The 27024-nt window shown below is 36.1% G+C and overlaps 1 protein-coding gene across 1 annotated transcript in view; it reads left to right on the forward strand.

Moving 5' to 3' along the window:
- LOC150095131 (uncharacterized) overlaps positions 1-27024 on the forward strand; it is a 343889-nt gene that overhangs the window by 302857 nt on the left and 14008 nt on the right. The window contains exon 11 of the mRNA XM_090411119.1: positions 26278-26460. Within this exon, the coding sequence (XP_090267245.1) occupies positions 26278-26460 (183 nt within the window). The remainder of the gene's footprint in view (positions 1-26277; positions 26461-27024) is intronic.

Consider the following 27024-nt stretch of genomic DNA (forward strand, 5'->3'; position numbering starts at 1 on the left):
TAGCCGAGCCTCTGTTAAAACTTCAATGCTACAGCATTGCCATCCATTACCCTCCTAAGGTATTAATCACCGCATCCTCATTCCTAGCTTGTAGTTGTCTTGTTCACAACTTATTAAAGCAAAATATATAATACTACGATAGGTAGGCTTAATGAATTTAAATTATTATTAATAAATATAATATTAATAATAAATATAAATATAATTTAATATTTATTATTAATAAATATAATTATTAGTAAACATATTTTTCAAATTCAGTTTGTTATTATTTCTTATAATAAATAAAACATAATGTTATTATTCTAATACATAACTCATTGAATTTAATTATGTTCCAATATGCGCAGCGACACCTATCTGCAGTTCAACTCCAAACTCACAGAAGAATTTTTTTCCCCGCTTTGTTGATTCCTTCTACTGCCACTATTTGGAAACAATTTTCCGATTGTGTATTTGAAACCGAATACAAACGCAAGTCTTCAAATACAACATTAAGGTGCTTCTTTCTTCCCATTCATGGTATGATTAATGTTAGGCAGGTTGAACAACTTTTTATCTGCGGAATTAATAGTATTAATAATCATAATAATTTGCGATACGGAGAAGCTGTTAAGCCCACTACAATCCAAATGGGCTTTTGTAACCGTAAGTTTGGGATAAATTGGTTAGTTTTAAGTGACTAAATATAAACGTTTGAGTTTTGTGTAATGCACGTGTGTTTTCCGGTTCAGTATGTGTTGAGGATGAAAAATCTGAGATTCGAGGAGGAAAAAACTCTGCTAAGTCCGGATGAAACTGACTAACATCTTCAGTTGAGAAGCTCTGATCTTCGCGAGAGTGATTTAAACCGGTGTTTACAACCAAAGGGCTTCGTCGAAACTGGCTGAGTTTCGGAGACCATGCGTCTGGAAGGTTACTGCATATAAAATAATAATAAAAAAAAACTTTTATGCAATGTTTTCAAAGTTTTCGTATTATTTAATAATGCTTAATATAAATAATTATTGTTATTAATTTACTTATAAATATATTATCCTGAATAACAAAAATATCTGTTCTCATACTAATATCTAGGATTTTGTTTTCTGAAAAAAAAAGTTGACCATAACTCCCTAATATATAAGAACATTTATAAGGACAGAATTTGGATGGAAAAAGTCGCCTCATACGGAAGAGATAGACTTTTTCCATCCGAAATCAGGTTTTTCAACTCCCATAACGTCGCCTTGCTACTCATGCATAACCTGATCATCCGATTTCTAATATATCATAAACAAGGGAGAGTGGGTGGGTGTATGGAGGGGGGTTTGCATGCTTTATGGTTGAGATAGCCCGCCTGGTTGACCGCTCTCCAGCCAAGAGGCTGCGGGTTTGAATCCCACCAAGGGCATGGATGTTTGTGATGTTCTACTAACTCTCTGTGGAAAGAGCATCTGCGACCCTACTTCTAGCATAAGGCTTCATTTCCAAAACCCTGTGAGGCGCGGGATTTGAGTGGACATACAGTTTCCATTGACATCACATGTGAATAGCTAACTATGGTTGAGATAAACCAATACATGATGGAGGGTTTAAAATAAGATAAGTAGTATATAAAATAGTCTTATACATTGAATTGTTAATACAAAGTCTTAAATATTAGCAAACAATATGCTGAATAACTAAAAGGGTCATATTTTCATTCCCGTACTTCATACTCGGTCTGTAAGAATATGTAAGTTTATCTATGTGTATATTGTTCGGGGGTTGGAGAGTCTTTAGCCCCTAAAAGTTTTTGAAACTTTTAGGATAAAGCACTGCATGAAAGGAGTTGATTTTACGAGTGTGAAACCTCAAACCTATAATGTCACATTCCATAATTCCTCCGTTCAAAATCATCGGCCGCATTCCACGTAAACATTACAGTTATGGCGAATGATGCTCTCCTCTGTAAGCTCTTTCATGCCGCAATGTTCCATCGGAGTTTCCATGACGCTCTCATATCCCCGGATGGCTCGTTTTACTGAATTGGAATAGACATATTCAAAGATCATTCCTGTAACTGTAATGGTTTGACTTTGATGTCATCTAATATTATCTGCATAACTTGTGTTAAAATGTGTCCACGCGTGTGGAGATTACTGCTGGATATTCAACTTGGGAACTGAAATCTCTTAATCAAACATAATTCTAGAAATGCAACGCATAAGTCTCCAAAACAAAGCATATTAAAGGTTTAAAATTGTATATCAGGGAAGAACGGTGTGCAGTGATTCGAATTTTGTGACTGAAGATGTCGCCGAAGCAGAGATTTATTAAAAATTTATACATAATAATAATAATAATAATAATAATAATAATAATAATAATAATAATAATAATAATAAGCTGCCATACTTTTTCTTAAACTCATTCACACTAGATGATTCACACTCACTTTAACAGCTGTTCCACACACGGTACTAAGAGAGAAAAATCTTATCCACTGAGTTATATTCGCAATTTTTCTTATTGGTCTTTGAACTTCAACTTTCTCTCACGAACAAATCCAAGATACTTAGCCGCATCAGTTACTCCAAGAATAATCCCACCAATATAATATGCTGTTGGATATCGGATCACGCTAAAGTGCATAACTTTACATTTGCTAACACTGAATTGACAACGAGCATAGTTGACGTGATCGCAGCAGTTTCTGAGACTGTGTGAAGATGTATGAAGATGAAGTTGTCCCATGATATATTGTGATATGACGCAGCTCACCCCATACTTCTGCGTTCTTTGAAAAGTGTGGATCTTGCACCGTGAGAATCTGACATGTTTCAACCACTCTAATGCTTCGAAAGGCCACCATTTTATCATTGATAAATAGTTTATGGAGTTACATATGGAGTTTACATAGTTACATACGTGACGTGCATTCGGTTCTTTGTTTGTTTTTGTCTGTTGGCATACAAAAGTTCTACATCGCAAGCAGGAGGAGAACATTTCATGTTCAACCGTATATTGTTGTTATTGTAATTGTTACAAAAATACATTGTAGATGTTTTCTCACTTAAATTCCTTGTCTATCTTGCTAATATGTTAGGAAGATATATTTGTATAGCCTATTGATTTATTTTCTCAATGAAAAGTTTCTAAATCATTATACCGTAATATAATAAAAATACCTTAATTATATATAAAACAATAGTATAAAAATAATGTATAATAAATAATAATTATTTTGAATTTTATTTTTAGTTATTTAGAAAAAATAAATAAATTTAATTTTCACACCTTTCCGTTATTATAATACAAAAAGTGCTGATTTGTTTTTGATGAAGTGTTGTCATCGCAGAGGTCAATGAATTTAGAACGACCGAGCTCAATTTCAAACAGAAATTGAGTCACACCGCTGATGTTAACATCTTCAAACTGCAGCGAGTGCAAAACAAATGCCTTCCTACGATTCTGTATTCTCCATAGTTTGTCAGAGATGTTCGACTTCATCGGGACACCGACATTCCTTATATCTACTCTTTCCTTCAGTCTCTTGCAGCATGATCTATAATCCCCTTGCTCTCAGAGGGCGAGCATATTGCTCATAAACGTTTTTCTTCACTGTATCCATTCAGACAGCGGAGAATATGAAAAGCATCTTGCTTCACCCTTGGAGTCAATAAAGTTGAAGTTGTTGTAAATTTAGTTTTATTAAATATTCGAAAAGCGTAAATTGTTTTCAGAATGAATGAAATTAAATTTTATTAATTCATTCGAGCTGAGAAAAAATTGGCGTATTGTTTAAGTAGTATTGAATGTAATATAATATGCATTCTTCCATGTTCTTACGGGCGTAGCGGTAGGTTTGAAAGAGAAGAGAAAGGTGGGGGAAAAAAAAAACTTATTTATTTTCCATGAAATTCAGATTCATATGATTGCTTCCATTCTCTACCAGCTATTATATGAAAGCAGTCGAAAATTGAAAGTAATACTTTATTCACATTCAGTGTTAGTAGAAAAATTATATGAGATATAGAAAAAATGCAGACGATGATTCTCTACAAAGAGAAAAACGTACAATAATCAGAATTGTGCATTTTACATGTACCAACAACACCAACCAAGTTATTTTGCCGAGATAGCAAGACACTATATTTATTTAAACATAAAAGTTCTAGTATGTAACTCAGAGAAGAAGAAGGAGAAGGAAAAAAAAGGTAAACTCTGCGGAAAATCTGAGCTCTATATGGAACAAAATAAAGTATTCATAAATTTACTACGCTCTCGAACATTTACAACCTTTCAAACTTTAATTTTGAAAGAATATTGATAGAACAACTTCAATGAATCAACTCCGCTAGCTTCGCGCCCACGATAGGACTCCTGAGCATTCTATTCAAAGCTCACGTTTCTCTATAATACGTGGCTTCAAGATGAATTGGAAAAGATCTCAGGTAAACTTTAACGCCTAACGCGCATAGGGTTTAAAACTGCAGCAGTGAACAACCCCTAACAAGACTATCTAATGCCATAACGAAAAGGGCGAAAAAAAATTCTGGAATAACTTCTTCGAATCCGATCACGCAGTAGCTGATAGCAGAATCCTAAATCGCATTTTGTTTTAGAAATCTCATATTCATTTATAAACATTCCAGTCTTGAAAGAATTAGGAAATAAATAATTATATACATTTGGGTATATAAAAATCATACTTTAGGTCACTAGACCTAGTTTACAAAACTAGGTCGCTAGGAAACTTCTATATTGCAAGATCAGAAGAATTAAAAGGAATAACTAAAATATGGATATACTAAAAAGTTTCTTTAATCTATAATTGAAACGTGCGCCCTCTAGGGAAGTCGTATCGCCTTTGATTGAAAAAAAAATACTTAATCTATTTATACTAGTAACTGTCATCAGAAAATCTAAGATTTATTATTATTCTCTACTCGAATATCCTTTAAATTCAAAACAAATATTATAATAAAATTTAAATCCAAAACAAAATATTATAATCTCAAAATAAGAAAATACAATTTCCAAGCTAAATTAAATAGACATTATCCTTATAAGGACTGGCTTAAAGGGGCGAAGCAAGAAGGCTTTCCATCTTCCCCGTTATCTGTAGATGACAGTAGGTAAGGTATTATTGACTATTAAAGCTCTGATCATGGCAGGAGAGTAACAGCAATAGTAGCCGAGCCTCAGTTAGAACTTATAATAAACCATATAATAAACCATAGAGTAGGCGTAAAGTCAGTCTTCCAATACATCATCATAATGCTTTCTTATAAAATTTCTACAAGTTAAATCACTATCATTCAGTTAGCAGTAAGTAAGCCTAGGGGCTTGTTTGCGATCTCAATCCATCTTTTTCATCTTTATGATAATCTTCTTCCTCTAGGGATGTATAAAAGAACCTGTCGAGGTATCGTGATCCTATCCATCTGCTGATATACTGTAACCATTGTCTGTATTTTCTAGATATATATTGTTAATAATAATCATCATCAGTGGCTCTAACTGTTACTTGAGCGCCCATGACCTTCCACGTATCCCTAGATTTCGTAATTATAAATCCAGAATAAAGGTGGTTAGCCTATGCCTATAAGTATTCGTTTTTTTTTCCCGTCGGTTAGCCAGATTGCAGAATGAAGAACCCAAGTTTCTGGAATGAAAACCGTTCGCTTCGCATGAGAGTGGTTAACTCACCTTCATTTAATATGTCCTGATAATGGTTCTTCCCTTCCTAGTCGAGATTCGACCCCAGATCTTTTCAATCAAAGGGCTTCGTCTATACTACAACTCGGAGGGTCATTATAACAAGTATTGATATCATATTTAGCTTATTCATTATAGCTTTGGTTTTAATCTGGTCCAGTAACAACCTCCTGCAATTCTCGTCATATATTTTATTTCAACAGATGTAAGTCTCTGGTCTTCTTATTTTCTGATGGTTCAGGCTTCGCTGTCATCGGTAAGTACGGTCTTGCTAATGTCTTGTATGCTTTGATATATATAGAACAAAAAGTAGTGGTGATAAAGGGCAGTGTTGTTGGATGTTAAGAGTTATTGGTTCCCAACTGATACTTCAGTTCCCAATTTGACTGCTATGAAGCTATATCTATAAAGACTACAGATTATTACTATTATATAAACGCTACATCGGTGGTTTAATTGAATTCCTTGTTCTTTTAAATTAGTAATTTCAAAGAGTAGCAACCTTCTGCCCTTTGAGGAATGCATTTTGTTTCTGATCGGTCTTATCAATGTAGTTCTCTCTACTTTTTTTTAAAATAAATTTTGCATGTATTTTATAACCATTATTGCAAAGACTTACTCCACATTGGTTTTCATAGTCTATAGGTTGTAGTTGTTATAAACTGGAATAACTATGGCCTGCAAGGATTCTGATAGTTTTTCCCCCATTCCATATTCCACTCAGGAAATATGTAGATCTTGATTTAAGAGTTTCGTAAGCATATTTCAACAGCTCCAGGATAATACCATCTGCTCCAGGAGAGCTATTGTTTCTAAGTTGTTTAATATATCATTCAACTCCCGTAGAGAAGTATGTTTTCTACCAGATTATTTTTGGACTGAGTATGTGACTATAAATCTTGAAATATCTTAGCTATGAAGTTGTATGGATTTTCTCTGCTGTTTCTTGATTCAACTTATTTAAAATTTTATAAGTTACTGGAACGGAATTTTGTTAAATCTTTGGACATTTCAGGTATCAATGTTAATGAGATCATTACGTTTCTATTTCTTGTACTACTCCGTATCCTTGTCTTTATCCTTTCGCTTTGTTTCTTTCTGACACTTGAAAGTGACAGCACTGTCATGTCATCACTAGACTTACTACGTTACAGCTAAACAACCGATTGGTAGGATATTTGACTGCTTTCAAGTCAGAAGAAGTTACAGTGTTACAGTCTCTAGACTGGCATATATTCTATTGGCATTTCCTTCAATATGATGAAGGGGTTATGCTGCTGTAACTCGACCGACAGTGCCTCGTTTGTAAAAACAAGATGTACCAGGAGAAGGTGAGGTTGACAGTTGGATAACAGAAGCTATGACTCAAGTAACTTCTAGTATGGAATTGAAATACGTAGAGAACTAAATCAAAGAAAATTCCAGATTAACTTATAGTCTAGTACTACACTGTAAGTTAATCTGACATTTTCTTTAAGTTAATCTGACACTTTCTAGTAAGTGCCTGCATGCGCGCGCACACACACACACTTACTAAACCAACGCATAAACTTTCGAGAAAAAAATTGTACAGTACTTTTACTGAAATTTCAGAATATGAAAACTATACCAAAGTCTGTATAATTTTCTTTTTAATGCCCTGAAGAATACGAAATCTTTTGCCCTTTCAGAGTGAAAAACTTAAAGAGATTTTGAACCAAGTCTGGAGGATGACATGGCCAATGTACTGGTGCGCAGTTTGTGCAGTAAGTTTTGTTTGCTTCCCTGGCCGAGTGGATGTATCCGCTTTCCAACCAACAGGTTGTGGGTTGGATAGAAATCTCACTGTGACATTGATGTCTGCGCAAATGTACAGGCGAATTTTGTTACCGGTTTGTAGAACCATCATCTTGTTGCCCCTCTAAAGTGACTTGATGGGATTACGTGTTTTGTGTATAGGGCAGGGAACTGGATTTCTAACTGCGAACCCATCCACAGTTTTGTGAGTTGGATTGTCATAACAAAATAATTGTATCATTTAATTAGAACTGTAATGTACACTTCTTATCCACATTTTTGCTTACGACCCAGCAGTTCAGTGGTTATGTCACATTTGCAAAGACTGATCACCACGACATTTAACAGCTATCAGTTAATGATAATTGGATGACAGATAAAGTTAAGCATCCCGTTATGTTACAAAGGCTTAAGAGCATTATTTGTTTGTATGCTTAACCACATTAAACAATGTTCGTGCGCTCAAAAAAATCCAACTTCTAGTTGATAAATTTTAAATCTGTGAGCACTTTAGTGTCAAAATATAGAAAAAACCATACAGAACACTTCAGTAAAAATGATCCCCAAAAAATAAATGTAAAGTATTCACGGTAGCTTCTCACTGACAACCTTTTTAGTCCTTATAAGGACTGGCTTAAAGGGGCGAAGTAAGAATGCTTTTCATCTTCTCCGTTATCTGTAGAGGACAGTGTAGGGATAAGGTGTTATTGAGCTATTAAATTAAAGCTCTGATCATGGCAGGAGGGTAACAGCAATAGCCGAGCCTCAGTCAGAACTTCATTGGCTACAGCATTGCCATCCATTATATATATTTTGTGAGTTCAACATATCTCATTGGCCTGTGGAATAAGATAGGCTGAGATTCAGCAGATAGTAGTAGAGGAAATAAAGATAGAGTACATAGTAGTAGAGTAGATAAAAGAGGCCTCAGCTGACCTGTTTTAGCTGTTGACCCCCCAGGGGTGCTTCTAAAACGGTCGTTGGTTTTTCACTTTTTTTCAGGAAAAATCCTGAAAAGGAAAACAAAGGAGAGACTAAGCAAATTTAACAAGTGTAAATAAATCTAAAGACTATGTGGAAAACAATTCTATAGAGGAATGAGTTTGCCGAGCAAACCCAGAACAGTATAATCAGGAAAAGAAGGGAAATGACCTGGCCCGGAAGACCCCGCCCTGAAAAGGGCTTGGGACCACCTCGATGTTGGCCTTCGCCGGGTTTGTTCAGGCCAACCCCAACCTGGGGACAGAAAAACTTTCAACTGCGAAAGAACTAGACATACCTGTGGGTTAAACGCTGATCAGGAAGGAAGATCGAGACAGCGACAACACCTACAACTTGAAGGTGTTATAGGTGCAGACGCAACCGGATTCCCCCCTGTATGATCTGGCAGATGGTTGGTGGGTCGCACCATCTCCTCAGGAACCGCTCTTCTCCCCGTAAGTACCTTTCCTACTCCAGGAAGCGGCGGAGGTAGGCTGAGAGACAGTTCTTAACATGGAGATAGATGCGATCCTCCTCGTTAAAAAGGCGTTTTTTCCTGATTTTCCAAATGTGGTGTTTAATCACATTTATTACGAAAATCAGGTGTTTCTTGTTTTTGGTTACTGGGGGAGGAAACTGTAGCAAAACTACTTCGGCGAATGTGAACGCTGGGAACGCAAGCACCTCAGCCAGTCTGTGCCAAACACGTTGTGCTGGCGGGCAGTGAAAGAAGAGGTGACCTACGGTTTCTATCGCGCCGCAGACGTCGCAGAAGGGGGTTGCACGGTCACGGGTTGTAGGCTGATTTTACCAGTTTCACCGGGAGTCTGCCGTAGGCGATTCTCCAGGCTAAGTCCCAGTGAAATGGTTGTCCCCAGCTGTTTTTTATGTTGGTGAACAGCACCTCTTCGTTTGTGTCCAGATCGGGCTTTTCCCAGTCAAAGTTGTCAAAAAGTTTCCAGTACAGCTTGTTTGGGCTGAGCTGAAGCACTCGAACTCCATCTGTTGCCATTTTTTTGAAAGGTTTGCATATTGTGTAGTACCACTCTGGCACCGTCTCCGCACATGGTCCGGCGTGGCCAGTGGGCCCGAAGTAGGGTAGGAAAAATCCTAAGTATTTAATCAGATTTCCGGAAGGGTGATTTGATGCCAGTGCTTTCCGTATGGTCTGAGCAGTGTTGGTTAGGTGGCAGTATTTGAGGATTGGCAGGGCGAATCCCCCTTGTGTTGGGGGAAGATGGAGAAAGGCCCTGCGCATCTCGTGTTTCCTGTTGTTCCAGAAAAAATTAGTGATATGTTTGTTAATGGCGTTGTCTTGTGCGTCTGTGAGGTTAAAGGTGTGCAGTAACATTACCCTCCAAGGGTAATCATTCTCTCAATAATTCTCTTTTCTGACAACCTTTTTATCCTTATAATAAGGACTGGCTTAAAGGGGCGAAGCAAGAATGCTTTTCATATTCCCCGTTATCTGTAGAGGACAGTGTAGGAATAAGATGTTATTTAGCTATTAATTAAAGCTCTGATCATGGCAGGAGGGTAACAGCAATAGCTGAGCCTCAGTTAGAACTTCATTGGCTACAGCATTGCTATTCATTACCCTCCAATAGAGTAATATATAAAGTTAGTTTATTATAAACACTGTTTGGTGTATAATCATATACATTAGATAATGAAGAAAATAGAATAACCTCAGTATCCTGCACAAAAGATATTCAGCAGTTATTTAAAAAATAAAAGTTATGATATATTTAAATAGTTTTTGGCGTCTTTAATTCAAAGCAGAAAAATAAAATCTTTCCGGAAAGCTACTTCAAAATATTTTCTAACAGATAAAGTTAACATAAAGAACAGTTCAAAATAAAACCCGGATGGATTGATGGATTCGTGATATACCTGAATGGGCTAAATGCTTTTTTTTTCATGTTCCTGTGATATGATTTCGAAAGAAATAATTTTTTGTTCATGATTTTCTGGTGTTAATGCGGTTTCACTTGAAGTAGTTATGCGAATCGAAATTTTTAATCTTTCTTCAATGTCTTCAGGTAATACCCATTGGTGTATTTTTGATGCGTGAAAACCAATGATAGTTTTCACGCATCAAAAGACTGTTCCAGTTTAGTTCACACCTCAAGACAACAGAAACAAAGACGTTCTGCTGATTGACACTGAAAGTAACTTTGAAACTCCCAGTTTGATTTTCATTCGGTGTATGAGAACAGTATGTACTGTTTATATGGTAGCATCACAGCCTACTGATGCTGTTCTGGATAAAGAAACTGACTTTCTAAAAGGTAAACAACAACAAATAGATGTTTAACACACATGAATTGCTCAAGGGAGAAGGAATAGGCTGAACTCTTTTTATCCCTAACTTTGAAAATCGGTAGGGACTCCGTCTGTCTTCGTAGTGCTATCTATAGTTGATTTTGTCATTTTGTGTCAGCGTTTGGCCATTTTGTGTTCCTAATCCTAAGTGGATTATATTTTGTGACATTATATAAGCGGTAAGGTGAAATTTGCTGTGTTGAAAGTTTTAAAAGAAACTTTACGTTTCAGAAATCTCCCGCAAACTCGGAAATTTCTAAGAAAAAAAAAAAAAAAAAAAAACACTTCTTTCATGCATCACAAATAGCCAAACTTGAGAACCATTGGAAAGAAATCAAACTTATAACAGTCTTTCTTCCATGACTCTAGATCGGCGTTATTCGAATTTGCAATTTAGTTACCTACGCCCCTTAAAATATGTTAATTCTATTTATTGTGATTGAGCATTTATACAGTAGAATATTCCCTGTACTCTTTTTCGTGTTTTCATTTTTCGGCAACCTGTTCAATTTTTATTAATGAGTTTTGATATGATTAATTTGTTTTAACATGCCTTATTTCTAAAATGAAGAACTCCAATTTTTTTAAAGATTTCTTTAATTTCCAAGTTCGAAAATTTTTATGTAATTTTCAAATTCAAAAAATTTTGTCTGATTCCTTTGTGACTTATAAATAATCCTTCTCAGTCGCTTCGCGTTAAAAAAAAATTGCATTCAGTTTTGAACTTATAAAATTAGCGATGCTCAGTTGCTCATTTTATTAATGAAATGGTTTTATCCAATAAAATATCCTCTTTTACCAAATGTTATTCCCAAGAGAATATTTTTATCTCCAGCATTTTTTACACATTATCCTCTCTATAAAGATGCTATGATCTACAAAAACAATGAGCAAGCACGGGTGCAATAAAAACAATACAAGCAACCTTCCAAGCTGTCTACTTTCAAGGCTTTTTCAAATCTGTAAAATATAGACGAGTATGCTTTCTTTATTCAGCTATTTCCGTTATGATTTTCCCAGTGGTATTTATTAGATTCCAAAAACGCCTAATATTTTAAAAAAATGTAAGCTCAGAGCAATTTAGAAATGCCGAATTTATTTGTAATACTTAACGGTAATCTTGTTACTGTTGTTAGACTCTGTTCGACTTTGAGTGAAATTTGCATTCTAAACAATTTAAAAAATAATACAATAATTAATTGTAGCCAACTTCTGCTTACTCAGTAGTTTTAATAAACCATGAATCAATATTCAACTTAGAAGTAGAATATCTGGTAACAGGCCATTTTAATACCTTTCCCCTCCACAAGATGTTAAACATAAAATGAGGTAATTTTGATTTCACAATGGTTGTTAAAAAATGCAATTGGCAAGCATAATTTCACAATAGATAAAAATGTCGGTGGGAAATTACTAAACGAGATGAAACAAAAAAAAAAGGATTTTGTAATTAAGAAAATAATAGTTCCAAAAATTTCTAAAAAATGACCGATGGAAATAAATAAAACTTTATAAAACATCTCAGAATAAAATAAATTATAAAAATTAATAGTAATGAATTTTATAATAATTTTATACACCATGTATAAACTTAAATATTTTTTATTGAAATTGCCATACCATTTAATTCTAACGATTTTTGAATGAAATTGATTGGGATCAATCGACCGTGAGATGCGGTGATTGATTCATTAATGCCCTTGGGGGTGATGGATAGCAACGCAAAGCTGTACCAATGAAGTTTAACTGAGGTTCGGCTGTTGCTCTTACCCACTTGGGCGATGAGTTTTTGAGTTCGCTCTCTTAGGGTTTTTGCCTTAAGGGAGCACTTTGAGTATCCGGGGAAGGTGTTCTCCGGCACGGCCCGCTGAGGGGCTTTGTCGGTGAATTATTTTCCTCGGAATTTGAGCGGTTCTGCTCAGTGGTCGGGGAGCCCGTCACTGAGTATAACCAACGCTGAGATTAGGACGGTCTTTCGCCCACTATGGAGTGGCCTAGAGATCGTCCGTATATTTTTGAGATTTCACCTTTACTTACATAGTCGGTGATTGATTCATTAATGCCCTTGGGGGTGATGGATAGCAACGCAAAGCTGTACCAATGAAGTTTAACTGAGGTTCGGCTGTTGCTCTTATCCCCTTGGGCGATGAGTTTTTGAGTTCGCTCTCTTAAGGTTTTTGCCTTAAGGGAGCACTTTGAGTATCCGGGGAAGGTGTTCTCCGGCACGGCCCGCTGAGGGGCTTTGTCGGTGAATTATTTTCCTCGGAATTTGAGCGGTTCTGCTCAGTGGTCGGGGAGCCCGTCACTGAGTGGAACCAACGCTGAGATTAGGACGGTCTTTCGCCCACTATGGAGTGGCCTAGAGATCGTCCGTATTTTTGAGATTTCACCTTTACTTACATAGTCGGTGATTGATTCATTCAATCCAATACCCTTGGAGGGTAATGGCAATGCTGTAGCCAATGAAGTTCTAACTGAGGCTCGACTATTGCTGTTACCCTCCTGCCATGATCAGAGCTTCAATAGCTCAATAATTTTATCCCTACACTGTCCTCTACAGATAACGGGGAAGATGAAAAGCATTCTGCTTCGCCCCTTTAAGCCAGTCCTTATAAGGATAAGTCTAACGATTTTTGGTGTAGTTTGTGGATGATATTTTACTGGAGTGTAGAGTTTGAATCGTTTGCCATTTTATGGTTATTTTGTAAGTCGTATGGCAATATTGGTGGCGGGGGGACGTTTAAATAATTACTTAATTACTTTTGGCTCATGTAGAAAATCTGAAAAGTTTCCATGAGACATAATTATTGCTGGGGTGGAGACGAATGTGAAACCCCAAAACTACACCGCGAGTGATTTTTAACTCCGCTGACTGATATCCGATACAAAAATATTGGTGTCGGATATCTGAGACGAGAACTCTCTCTTTGTTTCTCCCCTCAGCCTCACCCTAAAGACTGAGCAGTTGTACGAATGACCCCATTATTGCTTTTTTTTTTTGACAAACTTTAGTCAGTAGGTCGTTTACCGACCTTAATCGCCAAATTCAGAATGGCTTGAAGTCGTCCGTCGTCCACAAACATCGATCGCTTTCAAATAAAAAGAAATCATATTTCGATTACTTCAGCTACTTAAATTATTAACAATCTCAACAGCAAAAGAAATGTAATAAGTTTTCTTGAAATCAAATATAGAAAATTAAGTACTTTGCAGATTTAGCTGCAGTTAAATGGAGAAAGCACATTTTTGTTAGTTACGGCATATATAATTCAATAGATATCTAATATTTATCTGATAGTTGCGAATGGGACATTAATATTAATTAAAGCTAGCTAGTCGAAAGCAGTGTGCCTCGTTTTCATGATAATCTGCGAATTAAAGTATACACTGTTGAAAGTAACAACTGTAGTTCTTTGGTAGACTTTTTTGTTCTACTCTTAAATAATGCGCGGCTATTATGAATATACTAAAGAAAAATAAATAATTTATTAACATATTTATAACAAGAATAAACATTTATATTTTTGATTATGTACTAAACCAATAAGAAAGAAATTTATAAATATTTTAATAATAATGATAAACACTTAAATTATTATTGTATAATAATAATTTAAGTATTATGGTAATGAGTAGAATACCCTTGGGGGGGGAATCCAATATCCTTGGAGGGTAATGGATGGCAATGCTGTAGCTAATAAAGTTCTGAGGCTCGGCTATTGATGTTATCATCCTGCCATGATCAGAGCTTTAATAGCTCAACAACACCTTATCCCTACACTGTCCTCTAGAGATAACGGGGAAGATGAAAAGCATTCTTGCTTCGCCCCTTTAAGCCAGTCCTTATAAGGATATATATAATATAAGAATACCCTTGGAGGGTAATGGATAGCAATGCTGTAGAAAATGAAGTTCTAACTGATGCTCGACTGTTACCCTCCTGCCATGATCAGAACTTTAACAGCTCAATACCACCTTATCCCTACACTTTCCTCTACAGATAATGTGGAAGATGAAAAGCAAGAATGCTTTTCATCTTCCACGTTATCTGTAGAGGACATCTTCGCCCCTTTAAGCCAGTCCTTATAAGGATAAGGACATTTTGCATAGCAATATATTGTTATATATCCAATATCCTAAAGTTTTTTTTTTAGTATCACTTTCAATTTTAATTGGGGAGTAAAATGAAGATTACAGAAGAGGTAAAAACGTCTCTCGTAAGGAAAGGTCGTATTTAGTTTCTCTCGTACGTAAGCCATTTTTTTTTTTTTTTTTTTTACTTTTGTTAGCATACCTTCGGGTCTACAGGATTATTTGTTAGTAGGTCTTCTGACGTACGTGATTTTGCTAGTAGACTTTCGAGTCTACAGGATTATTTGCTGGTAGGTTTTTAACCAGTATACTTACTTTCTTCCTCCTTTTTTTTTCTCTCTTATAACCGTTTAAAATTAGTTATGGCTTCGCTTGCCTAGGGCAAGAGCGTTAGGCTTTGAAATAAGCCCAAAGAGAGAGAGAGAGAGGGAGAGAAAAAAAGAGTACTATGCCTAGCTTTATGCGAATCAGTAGGATCTAGAAACATTTACGGCTTCACCCCATATGGTGGGGGAAAGATTTCAGATAGTGGTCAAGAATGTTCAGTTGAGAGACAAGTTGCTGCAAGGTTTTAAATGCGCCAGGGCCAAAACAACTCCACTCATGATTGGAAGCCTGCTTAGAACATACAGATTAAAATAGATTTCCTTTAGAATACATTGAGAACAACGACGACGTCATTCATAAGATCTTCTCGAAATAGGGAACTGTTAAAGACATCAAGAGAAATACTAAGAACGATAAAACTCAGTGGAAATGTGGAAAGATTATTTTTATTATGGAAATGAAAAGCCCTCTTCCAAATTTCGTACTGATTGGTTCTGCAAGGGTTATGGTTAGTTACTCGGGTGTCAGCGGACAGAGCTTTAGGTGTGGTTCCTATGACCATCTGGGAGAGGAATGCGTACGAGCCAAATGTCGTAATTGCAACGAATCTGAACGCACCTAAGAGCATTGCAATACCCTTGCAGAAAATGCCAGCAACAAGACCAAAAGATCAATACGTGTCCGTATCGAACAGCGGTAGAGAACAACTAGGGGGTGCTATCGAACTACTCACAACTTCCCCATCGGTTAATTCAGATAGCACGGACGTGTCAGAGCACACAAACAGCTCTTGGGTTTCCATCGCCACCAACAACGACAGCTGACTTGGAGGAGGTGAAACGGACAGACTTTATGAAGACGTCGCTTGGAAAAATCAAAACACAAAAATAGAATGGGAGACTTCCTCCACAAAAATTGACACAGCAGTTGAAGAACCATCAACATCATCTTCCCAAGAAGGGGGAGGAGGGTGGCAGCAAAGAAATCAAGCAGAAGAAGAAAATATAAACTCAAAACGACAACCAGCCAAGAAAGAATCCACCTGCAAGAAAGAGCTGTTTTTCCCCGCCACCCTTTCAGTTCTGAGTACAATCAAAGGGGGGAAGAATCATAATCGCACCTCCCGGGGAACATCTGGTGCAATGGAAAGGATCCTCGCCGCAGTCGACAGGTTCGGCGAACCAGTATTGTGCATATTCAACAAGGAAGGTTCGGTCGACCCTTGTGTCAACGTGGAATGGTCGACTCTCTCCGTAACCGATGTATTAACTCTCGTCAGACGCATTTAAGAACTCCTTCTCAGCTTTAAACATGAGTATTCGTGAAAACCCATGTTTAAAGCTGGGGACATACACCTACATGGGACATTAATTGAAATAGTAAAAGGGGGGGGGGATTACCACACTAAAATTTTTTAACATGACTAACAATTCCCCTTCTCACGTTGCCACTCTGAATATCAACGGTTTGCGATCTATCTCCTCACAGCGCGCTGTTTTCAGACTAGTTTACTTCATTAGGTTCATCTACTATTTCTGCAGGAGACGCATTTTTATCAGTTCTGGGACATTTAAAACTTGACCAGAAGCTTACCTTCAAAAGCTTCTGTGGTGTTTTGGAAAGAGCTGTGCGCGAGGCGGGGGGGGATCCTTGTTCTTCAGCCTTTTCTAGGCGGGTTTTTATTGTACAAAAAGATGTTGCAGGACGTCTGGTCTCTATAGACCGGAAGTGTGGGGTTAGAGCCAGCCCGGTCCTCATTGTCAATGTCCCTAATAATATTTACCAGCGATGTGGGTTCTTCATGTCCCTAGAACCCTATTTTTACGGAGCTCACTATATCATCGCGGGGGATGGTGGTACTGGAACTGTATTGCAGAAGCACGATATGACAAGGTGGGCGGTAACAACAATTCTGGTACTGGTAGCTCTAGGGAATTGCAACTGTGCTGTGATAATGTCAACCTCATTGACATCTGGAGGGAGAACAAGCCAGGCAGAGTCCGTACTACAATGGTCGCAAGGAGGAATCTCGACGAGACTCGAACGCATTTACATTTCCAGAAACCTGGAGCCACCAGTTGTCACAATGAGGCATATGGCGGTTGGCAGTTCCGTGAAAGACCATAAAATAGTTTTGTTAACAGACGAACTACCCGAGGTCGTTGACACATCCAAAGGACCTTGGACACTTCCTCCCAACTTCCCGAAAACGAGGATTTGCAACTGCTATGCGAAATAGAAGAATGCCCACCAGGACGCATGGACCACCTTCAAACACGAGGTAAAAAGTCTTTCAAAATTTCTAGAGAGAAAGGGCTTATGTACAAAGGGAAACAAATAGTACTCCCAGTGATTTTTCTAATTAAAGATGTGGAAATCGAGCTAGAGGCATATCGACAAAAAAAAGTCGTGATCTCGATTTCCGCTCCATGTTCTTCCTCCTTTATGCGGAAACACCTCGGCCGCGTTTTACAATCGGAAGTGCATAGCAGCTATAACGATAAAACGATTCAGAAAATCCAAGTAAACGGTCAAACTCTCAAGACCACGGAAGAAATCCTGCAGCAAGTTTTAATCATTATTCGAGAGCCTATTTCGATGATAGGCGAATTTAACCCTGCGGAGGTCGCGAGCGAAAAAATTGCAGCGTAGGTCGCGTGTATCCGAGAGATACATTCATTACTAGTATGTGCTAAAATGCGATAAAACTTAAAAAAAAAACACTGCAAATATAATTATTTGCAGTGTTTTAATTATTATTTATTTAATTAATTGACTAAATAATTATTTATTTTCAGTTACAGTCTAGAAATTATTGAACAAAGAAACAAAGAAAAAACAAACAAACCGATATTATAATGATATTGGCGTTCGTGGTATCTCCAGATTCAATTTACTATCAAATATCACACACCTTTAAACACACGCGTTAAACCAAAATTGACCCAATAAACACTTTGGAATACCACTCGTAATATATGCATGCGTAGCTAGCCATGACCTCCAAGCTATACACTGGATATGTGCAAGAATATTTATATTAAACAATTTATTTCTGTCTGTCAGATCAGCAGCGACCTCCGCGGGGTTAACGTCTGAAACATAACAAGTATGCCTGAACACCTACGGGCACTTCAAGGTAGACCGATAACATCGGAAGAGATTATTCAGGCTTACAAACAACTAAAGCACAGGAAAACCCCGGCCTGGATGGACTAAGTGTTAAGGAATAGCACTGTGTGCTGATGATATTGTTGGAACCCTCTGGGATTCTGATTGATTCGATTTATATTTTCTTCGGCATACTAAACAGTTTAGCGTGCTCAGGTGGACTTCGTGCTAACCAGGACAAAACGAAAATCAAAACCTTTGGAAAATCCGGGTTTGTCAATCTTCCATATGGTTTGACACCATTAACCGTACCATTCATAATATTAGGAATTCCCTTCCTTGCGAGCCCTGTGTTACCATCACAAAAACTGCTCAATTCCTGTCGTGATAAGCTCAGCCCTTTTAAACCAACTTATCCATCTTTCAACAGAAAAACCACAGTCATCAGAACCATCATAGTGCCCATGTTGTTACACACAAGCAACCTAACAAACACCACAGAGACACACAACATAAAGTTATTTATAGGCGGCTCATCGATTTCTTCTGGAGCCACAGGAAACACGAGGTACTCAGGGCTTTTGTCCATCCCCCCCCCCACACACACACCAAGGAGAGTTTGCCCTGCCGATCTTGAAATATTCATATTTCACTAAAACTGTTTGAACTATACGGAAAACCATTGGCATCAAATTACCCATCTTGGAACCACTGGCCATGCTGGACCATGTGCGGAGATGGTGCCAACGTGGTACAATATAATATGCAAAACACTAAAAAGATTTGTTACAAATGGGGTTCGGGTGCGTTAGCTTAGCCGGAAGCAGTTGTACTGGAAACGTTTCGATTTCTTTGGTTTTTAAGACGACTGATCTGAACATAAATGACCAGGTGTATTTTACGAATATCAAAAACAGCTAGGGACAACCTATTCACCGGGATTTGGCTTGAAGAATTGCTTACGGCCGACTCCCAGTGAAACTAGTGAAATCACAATATCGCCTCTGACCTTGTGACCCCTTTTGCGAAGTATGCTATGTAATTGAAACTGTTGGGCACCCTCTTCTACCAGTGCAGCGCGTTTAGCGAAGGCTGGTCGAAGTGCTTAGGATCCCGTTGCCCGCATTCTCTGAGGTTGTACTACTGCATTTTCCACCACCGGTGAGAAGAAACAAAAAATACCTAATTGTTCTCATCAGTGTTATAAAATATCAAAAATATATAAAAAAGATCTCCTCCATGAGGAAGACAGAATCTATCATCGAATTAGGAACTGCTTCTACGCCTATTCCCTTGATTTCTGGAGCAGAAAAGATACCCTTGGGCGAAGAACAGTTCCTAAGGGGACAAAATGATGGTGGCTTACACCATCTCTTTAGGAGGATAAAAAGAGGGTGAATAGTGATAGAGAGAGAGAGAAAGAGAAATGATGGTGTAATCTGACAAAATGATGGTGTAAGCCACCATCATTTTGTCAGATTACGCAGGGGGGAATTAAAGTGTGCATATATTTGTAACATCATTGTTTTTATGACCTTTTAAACTCCGATTGTATGAGTTTGTCATTTTAGTCTAATTTAATTTCATTTCAATGTTGGGGTTGGCATGAACAACCCCGGACTGCGAAGGCCAAAATCGAGGCTGTTCTGAGGCCTTTTAGCACAGGATCTCCCGTGCCAAAAAGGACTGAGGACCAATTGCTTCACTTGTTTTTATCATTTTTATCCGTTTATTAGGTTCTACAGGTTTTTATACTTCGTAGACCGGTGTTTTAATAGTATTTTTAATATTCTTTTTATCTTTTTACTCTTGTTGGGATTTTAGCGTATTTTTTTTTTCCATTTTGGGACTTTTCCTTTAATGAGTGAAAAGTCAAATGACCTTTTTCGAAGTAACCGGTGGGTCAACAGCTAAAACTGATCACCCGAGGCCTCTTTCTCTCTCACTATCACTATTCACCCTCTTTTTATCCTCCTAAAGAGATGGTGTAAGCCACCATCATTGCGTCAGATTAAAAAAAGCCAAATTTATTAAATGCACTTCGAAATCATCTTTCACAATTCTGTAAGATATGCTAAAATGTTTACCAAATTTTCTGATATTATTATATTATCAGAAGTAAGGGAAAAAAATAGCATAGCGATCATGTGTTTTGAGAATTATGTACTGGCCTAGTTTCTCGATCTGTAAAATGTGTTATCAAAAAAAACAAACAAAAAAAAACCGTTGACGAAGCAATCATGGCATTTTTTATTTTATTTTATTTTATTTTATTTTTTTTATTTAATGTTCATCAGTGTCTGCGTGGCTATTTCATCCGAACAAAACAGGAAATTCCACATTTGTCTGTTCATTCATTCTGAAATCGAATGCTAAGATTTTGGTGTGATCGATGCCTGACAGTAATGATATCCAATCAGGAAAGAGCACAAAAAAAAAAAAAAAAAAAAAAATTACACTGCTAAAGAAGAACGTAATAATGAGATCACGTGTTCTTTAGACGCCTAGCTCGTGCAATCAACAACCACGTGCAAGCCATTAAAAGCAGCAGAATAAATTTAGGGCAGAAAAGGCGAGGGAAAAAATGAAGAAAGAAACAAAAATTACTGTTGTAAGACTTATTCTTCTCGTATTATATTTCATGTGTTTTATGTCTTTTTTTGTAAACCAATATTCTGTTAGTTTGCTTTTATTAATTTTACTTTACTAGTGGTATTATACATTTGTTTATTATTATTATATTTTATAAAGAAAAATAAATAAATAAAAATAAATCGAAAAATTTTTAAAGAAAAATAGGCTAAATAGCCATGAAAATTAATATTATATTTTAGTTTACGTTACTTCTATTAGTATATTATCTTTCAAAGCAACTGCTGTTGGAATATTTGACACGTGTGTCGAGGGTGTTTATCTCTATAAAAATCGTGTAAATATCTTCTCCATTACTTAAACTGGCTTAACTGAAGTGCTTAAGAATGTGTTCACTTACTTATTTTAGAACTACTTATTTATTTCAAAAATTAAAATGAGAAAAAGTATTTCCTGGAATCTTTTCCATGATTTCCATTAAAAACATCAGAGTTCGAAGGATCTAATGGCAGTTGTTCTCCTTCGCACTCTCGCTTTTTTTTTCTTTTTTTTTTTTTGAAATGCTGAATCTTTACTTCAGACAGAAATTTCCTAGCGGCGAATTTGTAACTAATGGCTGAGGATAAACGGCTTAACTTCGCCATATTAATCATACTGACTCACACAGGCGGGATTAGTTGGATGATACGCCTCTATATCCAACCCGGGTAGCCGAGTGGATGACTTATCCCATCGCTAACTAGCAGACTGCTGGTTGAGATCCTGCCGTAGGCATGAATATTTGTGAATGACGTCATCAACCACGTGCGAGGTCATCTCCCTGATTACTGGAGGCCTGAAGTAGCTTGAAACCGTTTAGAGTACGGTTTCCGAATAATGTAAAACAATACATTAAAAAAAAAAATATATATATATATATATATATATATTGCTGCAGTTTATAACTTTTTGGGTAGGAGTTGGATGTATATGTAACCAGTTTATTTTCGACTGAAGGGATAATGTGGAAGGGGATTTAATGAAATATTCCTTGGGGGCAATAAAAAAATCGGCTTTCCTACAAAAACGTATGGTTTTAGGCAACCACTCCAAACTCATGCGTGTGCTAAAATGGGCTTTTTCTTTATTAAATAAGCCAATACAGATATTTTACTTTACTTTCATTATTTTTTATAATCCGCTATATATTCAAACACACAGCCTATACGTTAAAAAGCCTAAATGCTGTTCACTCAGCAAATGAGATCAACCGAACAAACCTAGTTCCTTCAGCACAGGAATATAATTTGAAGGACATCAGGCTGTTCACAAAATGTCATTATCTCTGTTACTAGTGATTACTATTGTTCTTGACAGCTTAATTTATGTGTTTGCTCGTTTATTCTTCATTTGTTTTAGTCCTGAAAAATTGTTTTATTGTTTTCGATGAAGTCATTTACATCTTTTGTATATACGAATACTCAAACCAGAGGTGGCGTTCAGGTTTCACAACTTATTGCTAACACTGATGTCATTAACGTTTCATCCACCACTAACTTCCTTCTTAGCAAAAATACACACCAAGAGGGCCAGTGTGCCAATTAACTCGGCATAGACGTTGCAAACACTCAAAGATAAATCATTAATCACCCAATTACGTGAAACCACTCTAGACATAAATACTGACCTTGCGTCAAGAATAGAACATCCAAGTGTGACGGGAGCTTTATTATTATTATTATTATTATTATTATTATTATTATTATTATTATGGATACAAAAGCAAGGTATCATTTAAACAACAATTTGATGTGATATACAGCAATCCAGATTCTACCCAAGAATCTAAGAATAGTCTCTGTCAGGTAGCGTCGTAAAATATGGACTGTTCCACGTAATGCTGTTTTTTGTAGATCATGTGGGGTCACTTCGATGATGTTTAATTGCTGTAAATAGTTGGATAGCTTCTTTGAAGGTGCACCGATAACTATTGGGATGACTTTGGTGTGTTTAAGCCACAGCCGGCCAACTTCGATTGCCAGATCTCGATATTTAGCAATTTTTCCAGTTCTTTGTGGTTAATGTTGTTATCACTGGATACTGCGATATCAATAATCCAAACCTGTCGATGTTCGATAATTGTGATGTCAGGTCTGTTGTGTTCCAAATGCCGATCAGTTTGTATTCTAAAGTCCCAGAGACTTTCTGCTGTTTCGTTTTTAAATACTATCTCTATTTTATGCTGCCAACATTTATCAGAAGTAGGAAAGCCATATGTTTTGCATACATGCCAATGAATTAATTTGTGCCACTTGATCATGGCGGTATTTATAGTCAGTTTGAGCTATTTTGCTGCAGGAACTGATTGGATGTTCTACAGTCTCATCTTTCTGATCGCATAATCTGCATTTGCTGTTATTATCGATGTTCAAAATTTTTTGCTTTCATTGCATTAGTTTGTAATGCCTGTTCTTGAGCTGCTGAAATAAATCCTTCTGTTTCTTTTTTAATGTATGCATATTGTAACCTTGTCTTGTTCACGTCAATTTTTTTCGCAGTATCTCGAAGAGATTGGCCATGCAAGGGTTTATTTTTTCAGCACACATGTCGATTATTTTTCTGTTCCTTTTTGTAATTGGATTTGTTTCCTGTTGCTTTTAGGCCCTCTTGTGTAATTGCTTGAAGCGTTGGCTCAGAGCTATTGTCGATGTAACTTCTTAAACTAATTTCTTCTTCTTCAACCATCTGTCTCATTTGTAGCAGACCCCGTCCACCTATTCTCCTAAATTATTATCATTATCATCATCATCATTATTACATTTTTAAGAAACTACGACAATCCTCATTTTTATTATGGCCTAGTTCGTACCGACGCACGTTGTTAATAAACGCTATGGGTTCGATTCACATGTAAGCATGAGAGTTTGCTATTTTTTTAGATGTTAGTCTCATCTCATTGCTTGCGTGAGCACTATCCTGATGCTGAATCCTGAAAATATGCTTTGATTTCTAGAAGAGGCAAAACAGATTACCTAACCACACAGTACAAGACGTATGATAGATATACAATCTTCCGTGAGTGCGATTCGCGTAATACAAATGAATAATATAGTTCATAATATTTTAGTAATATTAATAATAATAATCCATAATTCAATGAGCAATATGTGTAATATACATTACTTCACATAGTAAATACCAAAGAGAAGTCCTCAGATTATAAAACGTATATTATAAGTAATAACGTATGAAGATAATTAAATCTCAGTTTGTATAAATCACATTATATTGCTATAATAAAATAAACCTAAACAGCTTCATTCTGGCATAGTATTAATGTTACAAAAAGGACGTTTTAATCCGTGCTTTTCTTAATATCTTGCTACGGTGAGATTCAAAATTTCCTGAGAGTTTATGCGAATATTAAATTAAATTATTATTATGTAGGAAATAGGAAATCGTGTCAAAACATGACGATGAGTAAAAACACGGATTGTTTACTCATTTACCGCTTGTAAACAACGAATGTTGGTTTCATTAATAAAAGCTAAGAATAAATATTTTACGTGGTGTATTAATAAAACTTTATATTATAATTTTTAAATGTAAGAAAATACAAATTTATGAAATTCAAACTTTAAATAATAACATTTTAAGTTTTTTTTTAAATTTTATAATAAAAAAAAGCATGCTACTATTTTTGCTGAGCATTCATTGATTGTTTTCTTGCAGTGCTCTCTGTTAACTTATAAAATATTATGGAGAAATATAATTTAAGAAAAAACACCCCAGGGTAACACTTCTGTACCCATAATATTGTACGATCTCGAGAAAATTAGACGCGTAAAGAACCTCTCTATCAATTGTACGATTATTAACTGTGGAATATAGAAAATAGTAAAAAAAAGCAAGTCGGTAAATCAAAAAAGAAACAGTTACTGCTACTCCACAGCATCCATCATTGCATAGATGATATCATCAAGTCGGCGGTTTAATTTTTTACTTATTCGCTGTACATTTGTCCCCCCCCCCCCCCAATGAGTGGAGGGTAGTGAATTAGTAACCCACACCGTCGTCCTCCCATACAGTTTCATTTATTCAAAGCTGGATAAGGCCATTAACACTTTAAGCAGATAATCAGGCCAGAGAACGCAAGGATAGACATCAACGGATTTATTATGCAAATTGCCCGCAGTCGGTGCTAAGAGTTAGCAGAACCGTGTGTCCTCCCTCTGGAGTTTCGTCTTGATCCACTAACTCCGTGATGAACATGTGAAAAGACACGAGGCTTTAGTGCATGGCTTTCGCTCGGGCTGCTACGGGTTGCTGGTTGTCATACCAACACTAGACGAGAAGACAAGGTGCATTATACTGTTACAAATAGCTTTGCCAGATGAGGTTAATGTTACTGGAAATGGGCACAGTCATCAGCTCTTAATTTAAACACTTATCCATATCACTTTGAATTTCTACTCACACTTTAGAAACGTATAATTACTGCGAAATGTGTAGCTGTTGGAAAGGCGACTTCGCACAAAAGGAATCGGCTAATATTTGACTAAAGATCAAAGCATCCAGTGATGAATGCTTTTAAGAGAAATTGGTTTGGCTTTCGTCGCGATTAATTAAAATAACAAATTGGAAAGAAGAAAGAAAAACTGAATACTAATTAACAAAACGATCGGGATATAATGGAAGTTTTTTTTTTTTATAGTTCTGAGTTAGATAAGCATCAGGTATAAGAATTTTCCATTAAAAAAAGCTGGTTTTGTCTCTCTCTCTGCCTGTCTACCGTGTGTGGTCACTGTATATGATGCTTTATGTTTAACAAAGAATTTTACATTTAATTGGCCACGGAAATAAGTTATTTCTTTGAGAAATACATCGAATTCTTTTGCAGATTTGTTTATTGTAATAAGAAGTCAATTTTTCTTTCCATTTTTTTAGCAAATAAATTATTTCCAGGAACTCATTCTGTTACCACATTTCCATTATCTAAATAAAATCCCCAGTATTCAATCATCTTCTTCTTGTAGTCAAATGTGAACCGAGTTATAAACGAACTGCAGACTTTCCATTATATTCTCGTTTGTAAAATAACAGTTTGATGTCTGTGTACGAGAATAGTAAATTTCTGACATACGTAAGACTTTGCGTAAACATCCGATCTGACATATGTCAAAGAAGGCTGTTTCGTTCCCAACGATAAACGAATGTAATATTTATTTTTTTGTTCAATCCTTTACAATTGAAAATGTGAAAAGTCTGCTAATATAAACGTGTTAAAACTATACACCTAAAGTCCCAATGATGTCTCTATTTAATAATGTTGATTTCCAATCGATTCTCGAATAGCTATTGTAGTTTTGAAAAATTCATTTTTTTTTTCGTTTTTCTTTTTCTCAATAGCGCCATCTCCTGCCTCTGCCAGGTGTCCAAAGTTGGTAGAAACGGATGGAATTAGAGTGCATAGTGGTAAAGTGGCTGTAAGACCGGAAATATGTCGGGATACAGCTGCATTGGTAGAGGGATGCAGGTCACACGACTCGTTACGATTTCGCACAACATGTGCTTCTTTCAGGGATGTAAAGAGTAAGTGTGATTTTAATCTGAACTATTAGATTATTTTATCAAAATCTGAATCTTTGGCTTTCCAAATGCACTCTTCTTTATAATCCTATAAATATACATATAAATATTATTTATGAATATTTATCGATTAACATTAATATATCATTTATGCGATAATTTAGTTTTATTTTAATGAACATAAAACAGTATTTAGTCCATTAACAATTGTATACGTTTACATATCTAGGTCGACAGTTATTTACATATTTATTTTCATTATTACTGTTAATTTATTAATTAATAAATTACATATTCCCAACATATACTTAAGAATATTTTTTCACATAATGTTAACCTTTATTCGTCATATTTTATGAATACAGCTGATAATTTTTCTGAATTGGTGTTTTTCGATTTATTGCAATTATTAATAAAATTTAAATTATTTTAGTAAAATTTTATTTACTTTATTTGTACATAACATTTTCAATTAAATAATTTAGTAATTTTTATATATCCTTACATAATTTGGCATTTTAAAACAATTTTATATAATACATTTTGATAGAGATCCTTGCCTATTAT

This window comes from Typopeltis vanoorti, chromosome 21 (genome assembly GCF_054136105.1).
Source record: "Typopeltis vanoorti isolate ZY-2024b chromosome 21, IOZ_Tvanoo_1.0, whole genome shotgun sequence".
In the NCBI taxonomy this organism is placed as follows: Eukaryota; Metazoa; Arthropoda; class Arachnida; order Uropygi; family Thelyphonidae; genus Typopeltis; species Typopeltis vanoorti.